The 21,207-nt window shown below is 48.5% G+C and overlaps 2 protein-coding genes and 1 pseudogene across 2 annotated transcripts; 2 read left to right on the top strand and 1 right to left on the bottom strand.

Annotated features, from left to right (window-relative positions):
* Positions 1–8,507: 8,507 nt before the first annotated feature.
* On the top strand, positions 8,508–15,427 carry LOC124027246 (28S ribosomal protein S22, mitochondrial-like). The gene is made up of 3 exons (XM_046339709.1): positions 8,508–8,647; positions 9,632–9,736; positions 15,165–15,427. Exons 1-3 carry the CDS (start codon positions 8,521–8,523, stop codon positions 15,425–15,427), a joined length of 495 nt encoding a protein of 164 aa, XP_046195665.1. The 5' UTR covers positions 8,508–8,520.
* A 38-nt stretch (positions 15,428–15,465) lies between these two features.
* LOC124027247 lies at positions 15,466–17,485 on the top strand (annotated as a pseudogene).
* Positions 17,486–17,735: 250 nt separating this feature from the next.
* Positions 17,736–21,201, bottom strand: LOC124027248 (calphotin-like). The gene is made up of 4 exons (XM_046339711.1): positions 21,137–21,201; positions 19,504–20,980; positions 18,942–19,369; positions 17,736–18,705 (listed from the first exon to the last, which is right to left on the bottom strand). Exons 2-4 carry the CDS (start codon positions 20,966–20,968, stop codon positions 18,619–18,621), a joined length of 1,980 nt encoding a protein of 659 aa, XP_046195667.1. The 5' UTR covers positions 20,969–20,980; positions 21,137–21,201; the 3' UTR covers positions 17,736–18,618.
* Between the last annotated feature and the right edge of the window lie 6 nt (positions 21,202–21,207).

Genomic DNA, 21,207 nt, shown 5'->3' with positions numbered 1-21,207 from the left:
CCTCATCTGAACCGGTTCTCCTCTGTCCACCCTCCTCTGAACCCATTCACCTCTGTCCAGCCTCCTCTGAACCCATTCTCCTCTGTCCACCCTCCTCTGTCCAGCCTCCTCTGAACCCGTTCTCCTCTGTAAAGCCTCCTCTGAACCTATTCTTCTCTGTCCACCCTCCTCTGAACCCATTCTCCTCTGTAAAGCCTCCTCTGAACCTATTCTTCTCTGTCCACCCTCCTCTGAACCCATTCACCTCTGTCCAGCCTCCTCTGAACCCATTCTCCTCTGTCCACCCTCCTCTGTCCAGCCTCCTCTGAACCCGTTCTCCTCTGTAAAGCCTCCTCTGAACCTATTCTTCTCTGTCCACCCTCCTCTGAACCCGTTCTCCTCTGTAAAGCCTCAGCTGAATCCGTTCTCCTCTGTAAAGCTTCCCCTGAATCCGTGCTCCTCTGTAAAGCCTCCTCTCAATCCGTTCTCTTCTGTCCAGCCTCCTCTGAACCTGTCCTCCTCTGAACCTGTTCTCCTCTATCCAGCCTCCTCTGAACCTATTCTTCTCTGTCCACCCTGCTCTGAACCCGTTCTCCTCTGTAAAGCCTCCTCTAAACCTATTCTTCTCTGTCCAGCCTCTCTGAACCTGTTCTCCTCTGTCCACCCTCCTCTGAACCCGTTCTCCTCTGTCCAGCCTCCTCTGAACCTGTTCCCCTCTGTCCAGCCTCCTCTGAACCTATTCTTCTCTTTCCACCGTCCTCTGAACCTGTTCTCCTCTGTCCAGCCTCCTCTGAACCCGTTCTCCTCTGTCCAGCCTCCTCTGAACCTGTTCTCCTCTGTCCAGCCTCCTCTGAACCTATTTTTCTCTGTCCACCCTCCTCTGAACCCGTTCTCCTCTGTAAAGCCTCATCTGAACCTATTCTTCTCTGTCCAGCCTCATCTGAACCGGTTCTCCTCTGTCCACCCTCCTCTGAACCCATTCACCTCTGTCCAGCCTCCTCTGAACCCATTCTCCTCTGTCCACCCTCCTCTGTCCAGCCTCCTCTGAACCCGTTCTCCTCTGTAAAGCCTCCTCTGAACCTATTCTTCTCTGTCCACCCTCCTCTGAACCCATTCTCCTCTGTAAAGCCTCCTCTGAACCTATTCTTCTCTGTCCACCCTCCTCTGAACCCATTCACCTCTGTCCAGCCTCCTCTGAACCCATTCTCCTCTGTCCACCCTCCTCTGTCCAGCCTCCTCTGAACCCGTTCTCCTCTGTAAAGCCTCCTCTGAACCTATTCTTCTCTGTCCACCCTCCTCTGAACCCGTTCTCCTCTGTCCAGCCTCATCTGAACCTGTTCTCCTCTGTCCAGCCTCCTCTGAACCTATTATTCTCTGTCCACCCTCCTCTGAACCCGTTCTCCTCTGTCCAGCCTCCTCTGAACCCGTTCTCCTCTGTAAAGCCTCAGCTGAATCCGTTCTCCTCTGTAAAGCTTCCCCTGAATCCGTGCTCCTCTGTAAAGCCTTCTCTCAATCCGTTCTCTTCTGTCCAGCCTCCTCTGAACCTGTCCTCCTCTGAACCTGTTCTCCTCTATCCAGCCTCCTCTGAACCTATTCTTCTCTGTCCACCCTCCTCTGAACCCGTTCTCCTCTGTCCAGCCTCCTCTGAACCCGTTCCACTCTGTAAAGCCTCCTCTGAACCCGTTCTCCTCTGTCCAACCTCCTCTGAACCCGTTCTCCTCTGTCCACCCTCTTCTGTCCAGCCTCCTCTGAACCCTTCTTCTCTGTAAAGCCTCCTCTGAACCTATTCTTCTCTGTCCACCCTGCTCTGAACCCGTTCTCCTCTGTAAAGCCTCCTCTAAACCTATTCTTCTCTGTCCAGCCTCCTCTGAACCCGTTCTCCTCTGTCCACCCTCCTCTGAACCCGTTCTCCTCTGTCCAGCCTCCTCTGAACCTGTTCCCCTCTGTCCAGCCTCCTCTGAACCTATTCTTCTCTTTCCACCCTCCTCTGAACCTGTTCTCCTCTGTCCAGCCTCCTCTGAACCTGTTCTCCTCTGTCCAGCCACCTCTGAACCTATTTTTCTCTGTCCACCCTCCTCTGAACCCGTTCTCCTCTGTAAAGCCTCATCTGAACCTATTCTTCTCTGTCCAGCCTCACCTGAACCCGTTCTCCTCTGTCCACCCTCCTCTGAACCCATTCACCTCTGTCCAGCCTCCTCTGAACCCATTCTCCTCTGTCCACCCTCCTCTGTCCAGCCTCCTCTGAACCCGTTCTCCTCTGTAAAGCCTCCTCTGAACCTATTCTTCTCTGTCCACCCTCCTCTGAACCCATTCTCCTCTGTAAAGCCTCCTCTGAACCTATTCTTCTCTGTCCAGCCTCATCTGAACCTGTTCTCCTCTGTCCAGCCTCCTCTGAACCTATTATTCTCTGTCCACCCTCCTCTGAACCCGTTCTCCTCTGTCCAGCCTCCTCTGAACCCGTTCTCCTCTGTAAAGCCTCAGCTGAATCCGTTCTCCTCTGTAAAGCTTCCCCTGAATCCGTGCTCCTCTGTAAAGCCTCCTCTCAATCCGTTCTCTTCTGTCCAGCCTCCTCTGAACCTGTCCTCCTCTGAACCTGTTCTCCTCTATCCAGCCTCCTCTGAACCTATTCTTCTCTGTCCACCCTCCTCTGAACCCGTTCTCCTCTGTCCAGCCTCCTCTGAACCTGTTCCACTCTGTAAAGCCTCCTCTGAACCCGTTCTCCTCTGTCAAACCTCCTCTGAACCCGTTCTCCTCTGTCCACCCTCTTCTGTCCAGCCTCCTCTGAACCCTTCTTCTCTGTAAAGCCTCCTCTGAACCTATTCTTCTCTGTCCACCCTCCTCTGAACCCGTTCTCCTCTGTAAAGCCTCCTCTAAACCTATTCTTCTCTGTCCAGCCTCCTCTGAACCCGTTCTCCTCTGTCCACCCTCCTCTGAACCCGTTCTCCTCTGTCCACCCTCCTCTGAACCCGTTCTCCTCTGTCCAGCCTCATCTGAACCTGTTCTCCTCTGTCCAGCCTCCTCTGAACCTATTATTCTCTGTCCACCCTCCTCTGAACCCGTTCTCCTCTGTCCAGCCTCCTCTGAACCTGTACTCCTCTGTCCAGCCTCCTCTGAACCTATTTTTCTCTGTCCACCCTCCTCTGAACCCGTTCTCCTCTGTAAAGCCTCATCTGAACCTATTCTTCTCTGTCCAGCCTCATCTGAACCGGTTCTCCTCTGTCCACCCTCCTCTGAACCCATTCACCTCTGTCCAGCCTCCTCTGAACCCATTCTCCTCTGTCCACCCTCCTCTGTCCAGCCTCCTCTGAACCCGTTCTCCTCTGTAAAGCCTCCTCTGAACCTATTCTTCTCTGTCCACCCTCCTCTGAACCCATTCTCCTCTGTAAAGCCTCCTCTGAACCTATTATTCTCTGTCCAGCCTCCTCTGAACCCGTTCTCCTCTGTCCACCCTCCTCTGAACCTATTCTTCTCTTTCCACCCTCCTCTGAACCCGTTCTCCTCTGTAAAGCCTCCTCTAAACCTATTCTTCTCTGTCCAGCCTCCTCTGAACCCGTTCTCCTCTGTCCACCCTCCTCTGAACCCGTTCTCCTCTGTCCAGCCTCCTCTGAACCTGTTCCCCTCTGTCCAGCCTCCTCTGAACCTATTCTTCTCTTTCCACCCTCCTCTGAACCTGTTCTCCTCTGTCCAGCCTCCTCTGAACCTGTTCTCCTCTGTCCAGCCACCTCTGAACCTATTTTTCTCTGTCCACCCTCCTCTGAACCCATTCTCCTCTGTAAAGCCTCATCTGAACCTATTCTTCTCTGTCCAGCCTCACCTGAACCCGTTCTCCTCTGTCCACCCTCCTCTGAACCCATTCACCTCTGTCCAGCCTCCTCTGAACCCATTCTCCTCTGTCCACCCTCCTCTGTCCAGCCTCCTCTGAACCCGTTCTCCTCTGTAAAGCCTCCTCTGAACCTATTCTTCTCTGTCCACCCTCCTCTGAACCCATTCTCCTCTGTAAAGCCTCCTCTGAACCTATTCTTCTCTGTCCAGCCTCATCTGAACCTGTTCTCCTCTGTCCAGCCTCCTCTGAACCTATTATTCTCTGTCCACCCTCCTCTGAACCCGTTCTCCTCTGTCCAGCCTCCTCTGAACCCGTTCTCCTCTGTAAAGCCTCAGCTGAATCCGTTCTCCTCTGTAAAGCTTCCCCTGAATCCGTGCTCCTCTGTAAAGCCTCCTCTCAATCCGTTCTCTTCTGTCCAGCCTCCTCTGAACCTGTCCTCCTCTGAACCTGTTCTCCTCTATCCAGCCTCCTCTGAACCTATTCTTCTCTGTCCACCCTCCTCTGAACCCGTTCTCCTCTGTCCAGCCTCCTCTGAACCTGTTCCACTCTGTAAAGCCTCCTCTGAACCCGTTCTCCTCTGTCAAACCTCCTCTGAACCCGTTCTCCTCTGTCCACCCTCTTCTGTCCAGCCTCCTCTGAACCCTTCTTCTCTGTAAAGCCTCCTCTGAACCTATTCTTCTCTGTCCACCCTCCTCTGAACCCGTTCTCCTCTGTAAAGCCTCCTCTAAACCTATTCTTCTCTGTCCAGCCTCCTCTGAACCCGTTCTCCTCTGTCCACCCTCCTCTGAACCCGTTCTCCTCTGTCCACCCTCCTCTGAACCCGTTCTCCTCTGTCCAGCCTCATCTGAACCTGTTCTCCTCTGTCCAGCCTCCTCTGAACCTATTATTCTCTGTCCACCCTCCTCTGAACCCGTTCTCCTCTGTCCAGCCTCCTCTGAACCTGTACTCCTCTGTCCAGCCTCCTCTGAACCTATTTTTCTCTGTCCACCCTCCTCTGAACCCGTTCTCCTCTGTAAAGCCTCATCTGAACCTATTCTTCTCTGTCCAGCCTCATCTGAACCGGTTCTCCTCTGTCCACCCTCCTCTGAACCCATTCACCTCTGTCCAGCCTCCTCTGAACCCATTCTCCTCTGTCCACCCTCCTCTGTCCAGCCTCCTCTGAACCCGTTCTCCTCTGTAAAGCCTCCTCTGAACCTATTCTTCTCTGTCCACCCTCCTCTGAACCCATTCTCCTCTGTAAAGCCTCCTCTGAACCTATTATTCTCTGTCCAGCCTCCTCTGAACCCGTTCTCCTCTGTCCACCCTCCTCTGAACCCGTTCTCCTCTGTCCAGCCTCATCTGAACCTGTTCTCCTCTGTCCAGCCTCCTCTGAACCTATTATTCTCTGTCCACCCTCCTCTGAACCGGTTCTCCTCTGTCCAGCCTCCTCTGAACCTGTTCTCCTCTGTAAAGCCTCAGCTGAATCCGTTCTCCTCTGTAAAGCTTCCCCTGAATCCGTGCTCCTCTGTAAAGCCTCCTCTCAATCCGTTCTCTTCTGTCCAGCCTCCTCTGAACCTGTCCTCCTCTGAACCTGTTCTCCTCTATCCAGCCTGCTCTGAACCTATTCTTCTCTGTCCACCCTCCTCTGAACCCGTTCTCCTCTGTCCAGCCTCCTCTGAATCCGTTCTGCTCTGTCCAGCCTCCTCTGAACCCGTTCTCCTCTGTCCAACCTCCTCTGAACCCGTTCTCCTCTGTCCAGCCTCCTCTGAAACCGTTCTCCTCTGTAAAGCCTCCTCTGAACCTATTCTTCTCTGTCCACCCTCCTCTGAACCCGTTCTCCTCTGTCCACCCTCCTCTGAACCCGTTCTCCTCTGTCCACCCTCCTCTGAACCCGTTCTCCTCTGTAAAGCCTCCTCTGAATCCGTTCTCCTCTGTCCAGCCTCCTCTGAACCCGTTCTCCTCTGTAAAGCCTCCTCTGAACCCGTTCTCCTCTGTCCACCCTCCTCTGAACCCGTTCTCCTCTGTCCACCCTCCTCTGAACCCGTTCTCCTCTGTCCACCCTCCTCTGAACCCGTTCTCCTCTGTCCACCCTCCTCTGAACCCGTTCTCCTCTGTCCACCCTCCTCTGAACCCGTTCTCCTCTGTCCACCCTCCTCTGAACCTGTTCTCCTCTGTCCAGCCTCCTCTGAACCCGTTCTCCTCTGTCCACCCTCCTCTGAACCCGTTCTCCTCTGTCCAGCCTCCTCTGAACCCGTTCTCCTCTGTCCACCCTCCTCTGAACCCGTTCTCCTCTGTCCACCGTGCAGAAAGACAAATAAACATAGACTGACTCGCTCCCTGAGTGCCCCCATCACCGCCCGCCATAGCAGCCCCTCTATCAGAGAGCCCCTCCACTCAGGTTTCACTTCTCTGTGCTTCGAGCTGCGCCCAGTCACGCTGACACACACCCTTACACTCAACCAGTCCAATATTGAATGCGTCGGTGTGAGAAAATATGTAGGCCTACATGTGTGTCTAGGTATTTCAGGTTTGGGGTCAATCCCATGTCAATTTAGGTAGTGAATTGGAATTCAAGAGCTGAAAAAACACCCTAATTGCACTTTCCAGTTCTTGAGGTTCTATGAACCTCCTACTGGATTATCTGAATCTAAATGCAATTGACCCTAACCAAGACGTAAATATAAAACATAGACATAGACATTACGAAACATAACGTAACAAAATTAAGAAAAAGTCAAGGGGTCTGATTACTTTTTGAATGCACTGTATATGTGTGTGTGTTGAGCTTGATCCTGACTCATCATGGTTGTCACCAAGCTTCCTGTTTGTATGAAACAATCTCTGTCCAAAGAGATAAAGGAGGAGGAGGGTCAACAGATATGTAGAAAGATAGTGGGAGAGTAGGGAGAAGAAATCTTTCTATCTTACAGAAAAATAAAGACAACACAGAGGACAATCAGAAATCCCTCTCAGAGCACTCCCTCTTAGAGCACTCCCTCTTAGAGCACTCCCTCTCAGAGCACTCCCTCTCAGAGCACTCCCTCTCAGACCACTCCCTCTCAGACCACTCCCTCTCAGACCACTCCCTCTCAGAGCACTCCCTCTCAGAGCACTCCCTCTCAGAGTACTCCCTCTCAGAGCACTCCCTCTCAGAGCACTCCCTCTCAGAGCACTCCCTCTTAGAGCACTCCCTCTCAGAGCACTCCCTCTCAGAGCACTCCCTCTCAGAGCACTCCCTCTCAGAGCACTCCCTCTCAGAGCACTCCCTCTTAGAGCACTCAGTTGTGGGTAGCAGGATTAGGGCTGTCAGCAGCGCGACAGCTGTGTACATCTGGAGCTGTTGGCCCCTTACAGCTCAATCCTCACATTGTTACATACAGATAGCTGCAGCTACCCCACTGTCTTCCCTGCTTTACTCTGCTGTGCTACACATCACATTGTTACTGATAAATACACACCTTACCCTGCTCTATCTTACATCCCCCATCTCTTGTCTAGCCCTTCCCTGGGGGAAGGATTTATGTGTGACATGCTGTTTTTCATGATGACGTACAGATAGGTTTCTCTGGTTACGTGACTGTATAATATGCTGGTGGCCTGTGAGTGTGTGTGTGTGTGTGTGTGTGCCGTGGGCTCACTGTGAGCGATAGCCACCTGGTCTTTCATAATCCATCTCTAGAAGATCTAAGCAGTGATCAAGGCTTCACTCCTACATGTTACCTGGGACGACCAGAGAATGTCTGCCAAAGCCAGCCTATTCTTTCTCAATGAATAGATATTCAAGAGTCCAAAAACAGTCTCCTTGGTTTCGCTCTCCTTTTATTGTGGAATACACTATAGTGCACAATGAAAATTCAATTGCCTACCATTATATAACTTTCCAATCAGTTGCTGACATGGGTCAGAATGAATAATTATCTAACAAAATGTTTGTGACTTCCTTAACGTTTTCATATTGTCCTAGAATCTATCCCACGACCCTTTATTATTAAGAATGTTTCAAAAATTATTGGAGATGTTTTTTACAGACCAAATCATAAGGTGTTTGACAGTAAATCTGTGCTAAAGTGCAACGTTACGCGTCTCTGTTTTTGTAGATGTCTACATTTCGTTTTGTATGTCTGCATGAGAAAGTGTGTGTGTTCCCTATCACCCAGACAGATTTCATAGCTATCTATCAGACAATACAGGAACACATTGTAACGACGGTGTAGGAATGTCTAGTACTCTGACTCAAAGCTTTTCCTCAAGGATAGGCAGACATCACATAGCAGCGCAGAAAAACAACTAAATTGCTGAATACAGGAATAGCTGAATTCTTATCAGACACAATTCTACCATGCAGAGAGAAGGAAAGATAATTGCTGTTTTTTAGCATGGGTGCCCAAAGAGCATGACACTCCAACATGTTGACACCCATGGCATCTAAATTGAATGTATTTATTTATTTTCGTAATGAGAAAAGACTGTCTGTATTGGTAAGACAAACATAATACATGTGTATGGTACTTACAATTTGAGGACAATACTAAATTCCTAATTCCAACCTAGGACTACATGTCACCACTGTAACCATGAACGATTTGCAAGTGGAAACAAAACAAATGATCAATTAGCGCCATCTTGCGAACATCCTTTATAAAACACTCACACAATCAAGACACCATCTCCCATGATTCCCCCATTCCTACGTCGTATGTAAAGGTTACGTCAGTGTGCGCGATGAGGTAACTACAAATATGGCAGCGCTTTTTGCAACACGTTGCTTATTTAGAAGCTATTCTCGGGTCAGAAATGTCGATCAAAATACACGAGTACTTGTCAGATGTAGCAGAAGGATGCTGTGCAGTGCACCGTCTGACAGCAGTAAGTCGTTTATTTTATCGTCAAATTGGAGTTCTACCTTCTGACCTTGTAGCATGTGCAGCTATTGTTGTCTAACGTTAGCTGCCTATGCTAGCGTTAACTTTTTAGTATTTTAATGGTAGTAGTAGCTAGTTGTTATCTCGAAGCGATTTAAACGCATGTTGACAACAACGCAAATGTATGACGCGTTCACAACTGGGAACTCAGACATCTCCGATTTCAGTGCGTTCAAGACAACTTGGAACTCGGAGTAAACGAGCTCCGACTGGATAAATCGAAGTCATGGATTTCTAATTCGGAAACTCTGGCCTCTTTCTAGAGCTCCGACCTGAAGAGAGATCACTGGCATCGTGATTTGACCTTGTTTTTTTCCCCAGTTCTCAGTCTTGAAGGCACCATTAGCTTTTTGTAAAGCATAAACTACTGGTGGTTTCAAGACAACTGGGAACTTGGGAAAAAAAAATCAGTGATATTCAACTCAGCAAGTCGGAGCTCTTGAAAGTTCCCAGAGTTCTCGACATTTACCGACTTGGATGAAGATTTAAAAGATTTTTCCCAGTTGTCTTGAACACTCTGAAGTTGGAGATTTCCAAGGTCTGAGTTCCCATTTGTTTTGAACGTGACAGCGTCACATGCATATTATCTGGCTACCATGGATCTAATTTAAAGGAAAGGTCCACCTAAAATATCGAATTTCTTTAAGTTACAGTGTTAAATAACTATGTGAAAACAATATTTTATGTAAATAAATGTTTCATTTTATCATTAAGGCTGGTAGCAACGTGGAAATCTGTTGCATCTGAAGTTTACTACAAAACCGACAATGCAATGCTCTCTCCATGGACTGGTTAGGGAGCTAGATAAAATTAAACACAATACCAAAGTCGATATCAGCATGTGAAGTAGTTAGTGCAGTTGGTTTAGGAGATTTTGTAGACTCCTAAATTGATAGTTAGCTATAATCTCGCCATGTTCAACCTGCAGATCGATGTGCCTCGCAGAGGCACTATGCAATGCACCCTGGACTGAAGAGGCAGACAAGTATGAGAGTTGTGGTGGTCCCACCTGTTAAATTACACATTTCTCAAGGTAGGCATTATTGAAAAAATATTTTAAAAATGGCTCATTTGAGAGAAGACAACGTCCTGCGCTTATGACATCGCCCATTATTGAAATTTGACATATGATGTTTTTGCGATCAAAAAGTCATATTCCTATTAACTTCCAGTGGCTTTAATACAATGCTACGTCATAATGGCCAAATTTCTCCCCGCTTGAACGGCAATAGCGCAGATGCACATGAAGAGGGGGGCAACTTTATTTTTGGCGTTGGGTCTGGGGGTCCTCCCTCAGAATTGTTTTGGGCATCTAAAGTTAATTTCCTGCATTTCTACTGGGGCTGTCCCTGACACACAAATAAACAAATTATTGGTCGACCAAGAGTAGTTTTTTTTTTTTTTCAACCAATCGATTGGTCAAAAAATGTAAATGGGAAGAGTGCGTTTGCTTGTTTGATATGGAAAAGTGTTGTGGTCGCTATTGATATAGAAACTCGAGATGAAGCAGCTGCTTTATAAGTGGGATGCACTGTTGAGTGCTACATCCTGAGGGGTTCGTGCTGATTGTACGGAGATTGTGACAGACTGTTAAATGGCATCCCTTGAGAAGGCATGAACAAGATGTATGTCAGGAGAAGTGCAGTATTATCATAAGTGTACTTGGAATACAGAGTAGGAATGGAGGGAAAAAGAGCAGCAGAGGAGCTCTAAGGGGGAGGAAGAGGGTGCGCTTGAGTCGGTTAAAAAAGGAGGAGAAATGGAAGTGAATGAGGGCGAAGTATCGGCGGTGGTAGGTGTGGTGACGTTCTCCAGGGTTAAATGCACCAGGGTTAAAGATGAGCCCGAGACATGCACCGAGGTTAATGATGAGCCCGAGACATGCACCGAGGATAAAGATGAGCCCGAGACATGCACCGAGGATAAAGATGAGCCCGAGACATGCACTGAGGTTAATGATGAGCCCGAGACATGCACTGAGGTTAATGATGAGCCCGAGACATGCACCGAGGATAAAGATGAGCCCGAGACATGCACCGAGGTTAATGATGAGCCCGAGACATGCACCCAGGATAAAGATGAGCCCGAGACATGCACCGAGGTTAATGATGAGCCCGAGACATGCACCGAGGATAAAGATGAGCCCGAGACATGCACTGAGGTTAATGATGAGCCCGAGACATGCACCGAGGATAAAGATGAGCCCGAGACATGCACCAGGGTTAAAGATGAGCCCGAGACATGCACTGAGGTTAATGATGAGCCCGAGACATGCACTGAGGTTAATGATGAGCCCGAGACATGCACCGAGGATAAAGATGAGCCCGAGACATGCACCAGGGTTAAAGATGAGCCCGAGACATGCACTGAGGTTAATGATGAGCCCGAGACATTCACCGAGGTTAATGATGAGCCCGAGACATGCACCGAGGATAAAGATGAGCCCGAGACATTCACCGAGGTTAATGATGAGCCTGAGACATTCACTGAGGTTAATGATGAGCCCGAGACATGCACCGAGGATAAAGATGAGCCCGAGACATGCACCGAGGATAAAGATGAGCCCGAGACATGCACCCAGGATAAAGATGAGCCCGAGACATGCACCCAGGATAAAGATGAGCCCGAGACATGCACCCAGGATAAAGATGAGCCCGAGACATGCACCCAGGATAAAGATGAGCCCGAGACATGCACCCAGGATAAAGATGAGCCCGAGACATGCACCGAGGTTAATGATGAGCCCGAGACATGCACCCAGGATAAAGATGAGCCCGAGACATGCACCCAGGATAAAGATGAGCCCGAGACATGCACCCAGGATAAAGATGAGCCCGAGACATGCACCCAGGATAAAGATGAGCCCGAGACATGCACCCAGGATAAAGATGAGCCCGAGACATGCACCCAGGATAAAGATGAGCCCGAGACATGCACTGAGGTTAATGATGAGCCCGAGACATGTACCGAGGATAAAGATGAGCCCGAGACATGCACCCAGGATAAAGATGAGCCCGAGACATGCACCCAGGATAAAGATGAGCCCGAGACATGCACCCAGGATAAAGATGAGCCCGAGACATGTTCCCAGGATAAAGATGAGCCTGAGACATGCACCCAGGATAAAGATGAGTCTTTAGTTTTTTGTTAAAAGTGGGCCGTTGGCTTTTGCTGATCCATTTGTTGTTTCAGGGTGGGTGAAAACCAATTATTGAAAGGAGGGATTACTGGGGTAGTGGTAAATTTGCAAATAAAGTCATTAAAAGTCATACAATGTGATTTTCTGGATTATTTCTTTCTCATTATGTCTGTCATAGTTGAAGTGTACCTATGATGAAAATTACAGGCCTCATCTTTTTAAGTGGGAGAACTTGCACAATTGGTGGCTGATGAAATACTTTTTTGCCCCACTGTAATTAATGGTTGAATAATTGAACTGACCATTATTCCTAGATCCCAGACTGTACCTTACCCATCAACTCAAGATTGAACTTTGTACCAATTCACTGATTGTTATAATATATACCTGAGCTCCGTAGACTGGTCTTCCCTGGCTGTCTGACCCTGCTTTGACACCTGTCACCATCTGATCCTGCTAAGACATGATGAGCATAATGTTGTGTTCTGTTTGTGCACCATGGCAGTGAAGCCTGTAGAGATGTTTATACCGTGTCAGAGTGAAAAGTAGGGAATTAGCTTGGGAAACTGACAGATCAAGTACATTGCTATACTGATTAAAATAAAAACTCACATTGCACTGAAAAAATGTCAGAATATCGGTCTTCAATCGTTTGGCCGCTGGTTTCATCGTTTGATTCAGGTCTTGTGTGATTGAGGCAAAAATAATTGCTGAAGATTGTATTTTTAGCTAGCTACCTCACTATCTTAAAGTTTGGGGGGCTCACCATCCCCAGTGAAAGTTGCACCCCGCACATGAAAACATGAAATGACGCTGGGAATCGATAGAAAATCGCTCTGCTGCACAAAAACAACATTAACATTGAAGATGGGTGAATCTTTCCTTTAAGCTCTCATCCTTCTAGACCTATCGGCTGCCTTCGATACTGTGAACCATCAGATCCTCCTCTCCACCCTCTCCGAGTTGGGCATCTCCGGCGTGGCCCACGCTTGGATTGCGTCCTACCTGACAGGTCGCTCCTACCAGGTGGCGTGGCGAGAATCTGTCTCCTCACCATGCGCTCTCACCACTGGTGTCCCCCAGGGCTCTGTTCTAGGCCCTCTCCTATTCTCGCTATACACCAAGTCACTTGGCTCTGTCATAACCTCACATGGTCTCTCCTATCATTGCTATGCAGACGACACACAATTAATCTTCTCCTTTCCCCCTTCTGATGACCAGGTGGCGAATCGCATCTCTGCATGTCTGGCAGACATATCAGTGTGGATGACGGATCACCATCTCAAGCTGAACTTCGGCAAGACGGAGCTGCTCTTCCTCCCGGGAAGGACTGCCCGTTCCATGATCTCGCCATCACGGTTGACAACTCCATTGTGTCCTCCTCCCAGAGCGCTAAGAACCTTGGCGTGATCCTGGACAACACCCTGTCGTTCTCAACTAACATCAAGGCGGTGGCCCGTTCCTGTAGGTTCATGCTCTACAACATCCGCAGAGTACGACCCTGCCTCACACAGGAAGCGGCGCAGGTCCTAATCCAGGCACTTGTCATCTCCCGTCTGGATTACTGCAACTCGCTGTTGGCTGGGCTCCCTGCCTGTGCCATTAAACCCCTTCAACTCATCCAGAACGCCGCAGCCCGTCTAGTGTTCAACCTTCCCAAGTTCTCTCACGTCACCCCGCTCCTCCGCTCTCTCCACTGGCTTCCAGTTGAAGCTCGCATCCGCTACAAGACCATGGTGCTTGCCTACGGAGCTGTGAGGGGAACGGCACCTCAGTACCTCCAGGCTCTGATCAGGCCCTACACCCAAATAAGGGCACTGCGTTCATCCACCTCTGGCCTGCTCGCCTCCCTACCACTGAGGAAGTACAGTTCCCGCTCAGCCCAGTCAAAACTGTTCGCTGCTCTGGCTCCCCAATGGTGGAACAAACTCCCTCACGACGCCAGGACAGCGGAGTCAATCACCACCTTCCGGAGACACCTGAAACCCCACCTCTTTAAGGAATACCTAGGATAGGATAAAGTAATCCTTCTCACCCCCCTCCCCCCTTAAAATATGTAGATGCACTATTGTAAAGTGGCTGTTCCACTGGATGTCATAAGGTGAATGCACCAATTTGTAAGTCGCTCTGGATAAGAGCGTCTGCTAAATGACTTAAATGTAAGTTACTAGCTAGCTCGGGTCCATCGCGACAACAATGACACGGAACCCAAACCGGCTGCGCACGTGCGCCATCGTGCATACATTTATTTTGTCCCCCCACACCAAACACAATTACGACATGCAGGTTAAAATATCAAAACAATCTCTGAACCAATTACATTAATTTGGGAACAGGTCAAAAAGCATTAAACATTTATGGCAATTTAGCTAGTTAGCTTGCACTTGCTAGCTGATTTGTCCTATTTAGCTAGCTTGCTGTTGCTAGCTAATTTGTCCTGGGATATAAACATTGAGTTGTTATTTTACCTGAAATACACAAGGTCCTCTACTCCGACAATTAATCCACACAAACGGTCAACCGAATCGTTTCTAGTCATCTCTCCTCCTTCCAGGCTTTTTACATCTTTGAACTTATATGGTGTTGGCATCTAAACTTTCATAGTATTACTGCAACGACCAGCAACACAGTTTGTCTTTCAATCACCCACGTGGGTATAACCAATGAGGAGATGGCACGTGGGTACCTGCTTCTATAAACCAATGAGGAGATGGGAGAGATGGACTTGCAGTGCGATCTGCGTCAGAAATAGAAAGGAGTTCTATTTTAGCCCTTGCAACACAGATGCTCGTTGGTGCGCACAATAATTTAATAACAGATTCCTACATTTATTTTGCAACACTCGCGCACAAACGCCACTTTCAATGTGTTCTTTGTTTAGTGGCTGGCTTCAATACAGCTACTTTCGTAACTCCCAAAAAATGCTGGGATGTACTTTTTCCCAAAATCATAATCCCACTGTGCCAGAATTACCTCAGGCATGATCATTGGAGCAAGTCTCGAAAGACCTGTCGCTGCAGCTACTCCATCCCTTCTATTCTTTGAGTACCGAGTCCACTTTAAGATTCTCTGGAGAACATGTAACAACGATGTAGCAATCATTCCAGTAGTTGACGATTGAAAAGTATCTAGAAAGCTTGTATTCAGAAGGCTTGTACATACCATCCTTGGTTTGTACTTGGCGCCATTCTTCCTGTTTCGCGGCATCAGTGAGATCACTTCCTGTCTCAATCTGTGCAGTGTGACTAGCTCCGATGCAGGTCGTACCTGTAGATCTGAGACCTAGCTTCATCTAGCTCTGAAGTCATTAATTTGTTTCTAGGTTCTCCAGATGCCCATGTGAAGCCCCAGTTTTTGGATGCAGAGGTGCAGGACATCCTAACCAGAATCACAGGCTTGAACCTGGAGAAGGTGTTCAGACCCATCAAACAGGAGCTGAAGCCCCCCAAGTACAAACTTATAACAGATGCACAGTTGAAGGAGGTATGGACACACACACATACACATGTTAGGGCAGATAGTTTGTCTATCATGCGGAGTAGGGAATGGCTCTACAACATCTGCTGCAACATTCTGAACATTTAATTTGGCAGATTACATCCCTATACAGCTGGTGTCAGTCTTGTTAATGTGTTTGTGTTGTAGGCGACCCAGGGAGCAGCACCAGAGGCTGCTGAAGATGCCTCCAGTGCTGCCGGAGAGGAAGCCCATCAACAATGTCCTGTCTGAGGACAAGATCCTGGAGGGCATGGACACAGCCAAATACGTGTTCACTGACATCACCTTCAACATACCACACAGGGTAGGAGATAGAGGAAGAGTGTGTTTGTTTGTGTCCACCAACGTTACATTCAACATACAGTACACCACAGGCAAAGTGTGTAATGGTTTGTGTCCATCAACATAAATATTGGTTATCATTTACAATGCCTCAAACAATTAGTGCTCTTTTGTCATGTTTTGTTCTCTCTTCCATGGTCACCTCCTGGTGTTTTCCAGGAGCGGTTCATAGTGATCCGGGAACCCACCGGGACACTGAAGAAGGCATCGTGGGAAGAGAGAGACAGGATCCTGCAGGTCTACTTCCCTAAAGAGGGCCGCAGGCTAACAGCACCCCGTCTTCGAGGAGAACCTGAAGGTGGAACCCCACCAGGATCGTCATGAGGATGTGTTGGATCTGTGCCAGGTCCAGTTTGAACCTGACTCCTCAGAATACATCAGGGTAAAATACCACTGCCTCTACACTCCTCAACAGGCTGTCCAGATGGATGCTTTAGTTATTATTACTCATTAGCAGTTCGTAAAACCCTCTCCCTATTGGCTGTGCTCTGCTGTCCAGGTGCATGCAGCCACCTTGAGGATCTTGAGAAGATGGGGAGGTATGATCTGCTGCGCTCCACCAGACACAGGAGGGTGAATGGACTCATCATAGACATGCTGCAGAAAGACCTGTGAGTCTGTGTGTGTTAGACCAGTGGCTCCCAAACTTTTTGGTTACTGTAGCACCCATTGAATATAGCTCTGCCCGGAGACCCCCAAAGTACCCCCTTGTGAATTTTAACCAGTAAGCCTATGGTCTCATGAATCTCCAGGTACCCCCTGTGGATAGACCACAAGTACCCTTTGTTGGGAACACTGTGTTAGAGGCTTGTTTTTCTTCTACATGACACCCCATATGTTATAAGTGTTTTGTAGGCATTGGGACAAGTAACGATTTAATAACACCATAACTGTTACATTGTTAGCCCAGAGTAACACCGGTTGTATTGTTTTCGATGGCAGGATGCAGTGAGTCTGGTGGGTCTGTTCAACAAGGTCCACCCACACAGTGAGACCGCCCAGGAGGACTCCAGCCAACAGGCCTCTGGACTTGTCCTGCTCAAGGTGAAGCCTAATCAGCTGACACTAGTGTATCTCAGAACCTGATTTATAGGTTGCGCTAGTCACCATATTGGTAGCCGTGATACACAGTAAACCCTTTGTTTAACCTCTTGTGTCTGTTCCCCACCAGATCTACGCTAAGCGGGAGTCCCAGAGGACAGGATAGGTAGAGCTGGCCCTGCAGGCCTACGAGCAGACTTCCGCAGAGATCCGTCTGACCGTCATGCATCACCACACCTAACCACTGGAGAGCTCTGTCACATCACAGCATAGCTCCATCTAACCGTCCCATACATCTCACACCCACAGCAATAAACCAACGGAGCAGTGACATTCTCCCTAATGGCCTGCCTATCCATGACCCCAATCTTTAATCAACTGGACAATTACGCTAAACAAAGAGAATAACTTAGTCCTTGAACTATGGAGCTCATCTTGAACCACTTGCAAGCCAAGTGTCCATTGCCAATGGATGGCATCAAAATGTGCACATAATTGGGATGCACCAAGCTTGACTTCTGTCGACGCAGTGCAGATATTCACTTCTGCATTTCAACTTTGTAATTTGTCCATAACCTTAATCATACTGTATCTCAACATTGGAACTGACTGTAAGCTGTTTAATTATCATGTACATACAAAATAAAAATGTTTATATACATACGTTTATAATATAATATATAATAATATATGCCATTTAGCAGACGCTTTTATCCAAAAGACATGTGTGCATACATTCTACGTATGGGTGGTCCCGGGGATCGAACCCACTACCCTGGCGTTACAAGCGCCATGCTCTACCAACTGAGCTACAGAAGGACCACAAGGACCCTGCATGCAGGGTAGCCTAGTGGTTAGAGCGTTGGACTAGTAACCGGAAGGTTGTAAGTTCAAATCTGTCGTTCTGCCCCTGAACAGGCAGTTAACCCACTGTTCCTAGGCCGTCATTGAAAATAATAATTTGTTCTTAACTGACTTGCCTAGTTAAATAAAGGTAAAATAAAAATATGGCCTGATTCAGACAAACACTTGTCATCTTTATTGAGTTGATAACATTTAATTCCAGACCAGTCATACATAAGGCACTTGGGTTCACATCTGTAACAATGAAGTAGCTCTTTATTAAAAACAGCAGATGCATAAGATACTAGACCATGGCAGAGCAGCATGCTTGCCGAGACATGTAGAGGGATACTGAAGACAAGCTCATGACCTAACTAATGAATGAAAGATCAAAGCCTGTTTAGCTAGTGGTAAGAGGTACAGTAGTAAACCCATCTTCCTATGTGTGAGGATAAGGTAAACATGTAAACAAGTGACCACTGGTTCACACTATCATTCTATACTGTAGGTCAATGTGAGAGTTGGAGGATGAAGTACTGTACAAAGGATTTTAAAACCATGGTGTATCCACTAGTTGGATGCCATTGCTAAATGTTTGCAATGGAAAAAGTTTACTCTATGAACAAAATGTGTTTTGTATTTGGAGTAAACCATTTCCATTGCAAAACATTTTGCAATGAAATACGACTAATGAATACAACCCGGGGTTGTGTTCAGCATGTGCGAAACCAGAAATCAATTTGACACAGTACATTTGACCTGTTCAATAAGAAGGCAAATTTGTATCCCGTTTCAAAACATTTACTGTGTTTATTCCTAATGAATGAACCCAGTCCACCTCATTATCACCCAAAGCCTTCTATAAACACCCTCCCACTGTGTTTCACAGTTAATGTGTGAAGAAGGAAAGACATGAACTCATCCACCCCACCTTTCACCAGTTTCACTGTAAAGGTAAAAACACCTGGTCCCCCACACACACACTCCCATTCACTAGGTGTATGAACAACACTGTGCTCTTTGGTCACTTTAAGGGCATTTCTCAAAGAGTTTCAGTCGTCTGAGAAGTCATCGTCCAGATTGACGTCTGTGGTGTCGATGTCATCGTCCAGATCAAACATGTCCAGGTCGTCAAGGCCCTGCAGGAATAAGTCATGTATATGAGTGAGGAGTCAGAGGAAAACTGTAGGTGAGGGTGAACTTTTGATTTGATTTGATGATTTGATTTGAACTACCTTGCTGGTACTTTGTTGTCCGTAACAGTTATATAGAGTACATCATTGTTCAATAAAAATTAAAACATGATTTCCAATATAGATTAGCATTCTAAATACTGTGTACGTCATGACAGGATGTATAGACTGGTTAGGTTTACCTCATCATTCAGGTCCAGCAGGTCCATGGATGCTGTTGCTACTCCTACAGGGGCTGCCTCCTCCACACCTTTACCCTCTAAGAGGGCAGCTACAGGGGCTGCCTCCTCCATACCTTTACCCTCTAAGAGGGCAGCTACAGGGGCTGCCTCCTCCACACCTTTACCCTCTAAGAGGGCAGCTACAGGGGCTGCCTCCTCCACATCTTTACCCTCTAAGAGGGCAGCTAGAGGGGCTGCCTCCTCCACACCTTTACCCTCTAAGAGGGCAGCTAGAGGGGCTGCCTCCTCCATACCTTTACCCTCTAAGAGGGCAGCTAGAGGGGCTGCCTCCTCCATACCTTTACCCTCTAAGAGGGCAGCTAGAGGGGCTGCCTCCTCCATACCTTTACCCTCTAAGAGGGCAGCTAGAGGGGCTGCCTCCTCCACACCTTTACCCTCTAAGAGGGCAGCGAGAGGGGGGCTGCCTCCCTCACACCTTTACCCTCTAAGAGGGCAGCTAGAGGGCTGCCTCCTCCACACCTTTACCCTCTAAGAGGGCAGCTAGAGGCTGCCTCCTCCACACCTTTACCCTCTAAGAGGGCAGCTAGAGGGGCTGCAGCGGCTAGCTCTGCGCCTGGTGGAACCACCTGGGTGAGTGCTGGTAGGGGCTCCACTGCTGGGGCTGCTGCAGCCTTGTCCTCTACAGTTGGGGTTGTAGCTGGATCTATGACTGGGGCTAGTTCTATGAGTGGAGCTGGGGCTAGGTCTATGGCTGGGGCTAGGTCTATGAGTGGTGCTGGGGCTAGGTCTATGAGTGGAGCTGGGGCTAGGTCTATGGCTGGGGCTAGGTCTATGAGTGGTGCTGGGGCTAGGTCTATGGCTGGGGCTAGGTCTATGGCTGGGGCTAGGTCTATGAGTGGTGCTGGGGATAGGTCTATGGCTGGGGCTAGGTCTATGAATGGTGCTGGAGCTAGGTCTCTGGCTGGGGCTAGGTCTATGGCTGAGGCTAGGTCTCTGGCTGGGTCTAGGTATATGGCTGGGGCTAGGTCTATGAGTGGTGCTGGGGATAGGTCTATGGCTGGGGCTAGGTCTATGAATGGTGCTGGAGCTAGGTCTCTGGCTGGGGCTAGGTCTATGGCTGAGGCTAGGTCTCTGGCTGGGGCTAGGTCTCTGGCTGAGGCTAGGTCTCTGGCTGGGGCTAGGTCTATGGCTGAGGCTAGGTCTCTGGCTGGGGCTAGGTCTATGGCTGAGGCTAGGTCTCTGGCTGGGGCTAGGTCTATGAGTGGTGCTGGGTCAGGTTCATTCTCTTCTACAATGACTGGGGCTTTTTCAGATGCTGCTATGGCTTCTGCTACTACCTCAGTAATGGGTGCTTCTGCTGCCACTGCCACTTCAATGGTAACAGGTGCTTGTTCTGTAACCATGGGTTCTGTTGCTATGGCTTCTAGTACTGCTGCGGCAATGGGTGCTTCAGCTTCCACCACTGCTTCTATGATAACAGGTTCTGGTTCTGTTGCTATAGGCACTGGCGCTTCCTCGGCAACTGGTGCTTCTGTTACAATGGGTTCTGTGACCAACTCTGTAACAGGTGTATCTGTTGCTATGGGCTTCATTGTTGCAGGTCCTTCCTCAACAGCCTCCTCTGGTGTTGCTCTGAACGCTTCCTCTGGGGTGGACTGTGCTACCTCTGGCACCAAGAGGGGTGCTTCTGTGTCATTTTCTATGGTGACAAGAGCCTCTATCTTAGTGATGATATCTTCCACTGATGTTGCCTCCTTTGGCTTGGGAGCTTCCACTTCAACAATAATGGGTTCCTCCTCTGCCAACTCAATGGATTCTTCCACTGCAGCCATAGTTGGTTCCACGAATGTCACTGGGATAGATTCTTCTACTGCTGGGATAAACTCCACGACTGCAGCTGCAACAGGTTCTACCTCTTCCATGACAATGGACTCTTCCACTACTGGAGCTTCTAGGGCTGTAGCCTCCACCACTGCTGCCATTACAGGGGTTTCTACCACTGCTTCCAATACAGGGGTTTCATCCATGCTCCCAGCAACCTAGAACAGTGACAGTAAAGTACTTTAATTAAGATTGACAAGTAGACAAATCACACTGAATGGTTGTGTCTAAAATAGGGGTTATGTAAGTAGTACAACATATAACAGCTGTGGCCATGTCCAGTATTGTAGTAGGTGTGAGATTTCAGAATTTACCTCTGGTTCAGCAGGCACTACTTTTGGCACATAGTCTGCAGATTCCCCCAGGACATTCCTATTCTCATTGG

The sequence above is a fragment of the Oncorhynchus gorbuscha genome, unplaced genomic scaffold (genome assembly GCF_021184085.1).
Source record: "Oncorhynchus gorbuscha isolate QuinsamMale2020 ecotype Even-year unplaced genomic scaffold, OgorEven_v1.0 Un_scaffold_3036, whole genome shotgun sequence".
Classification (NCBI taxonomy): Eukaryota; Metazoa; Chordata; class Actinopteri; order Salmoniformes; family Salmonidae; genus Oncorhynchus; species Oncorhynchus gorbuscha.
The sequence above is the reverse complement of the archived record's forward strand: the minus strand, read 5'-3'. Positions and strand labels throughout refer to the sequence as shown.

Coding starts and splice junctions, on each gene's coding strand:
- LOC124027246 (XM_046339709.1), top strand. CDS start 8,521: ATGGCAGCGCTTTTTGCAACACGTTGCTTATTTAGAAGCTATTCTCGG. Junction 8,648..9,631: donor CAGTGCACCGTCTGACAGCA/GTAAGTCGTTTA, acceptor TTCAACCTGCAG/ATCGATGTGCCTCGCAGAGG. Junction 9,737..15,164: donor TAAATTACACATTTCTCAAG/GTAGGCATTATT, acceptor ATTTGTTTCTAG/GTTCTCCAGATGCCCATGTG.
- LOC124027248 (XM_046339711.1), bottom strand. CDS start 20,968: ATGGATGAAACCCCTGTATTGGAAGCAGTGGTAGAAACCCCTGTAATG. Junction 19,370..19,503: donor TGCCCTCTTAGAGGGTAAAG/GTGTGGAGGAGG, acceptor TAGAGGGTAAAG/GTGTGGAGGAGGCAGCCCCT. Junction 18,706..18,941: donor TGCTGGACCTGAATGATGAG/GTAAACCTAACC, acceptor TTATTCCTGCAG/GGCCTTGACGACCTGGACAT.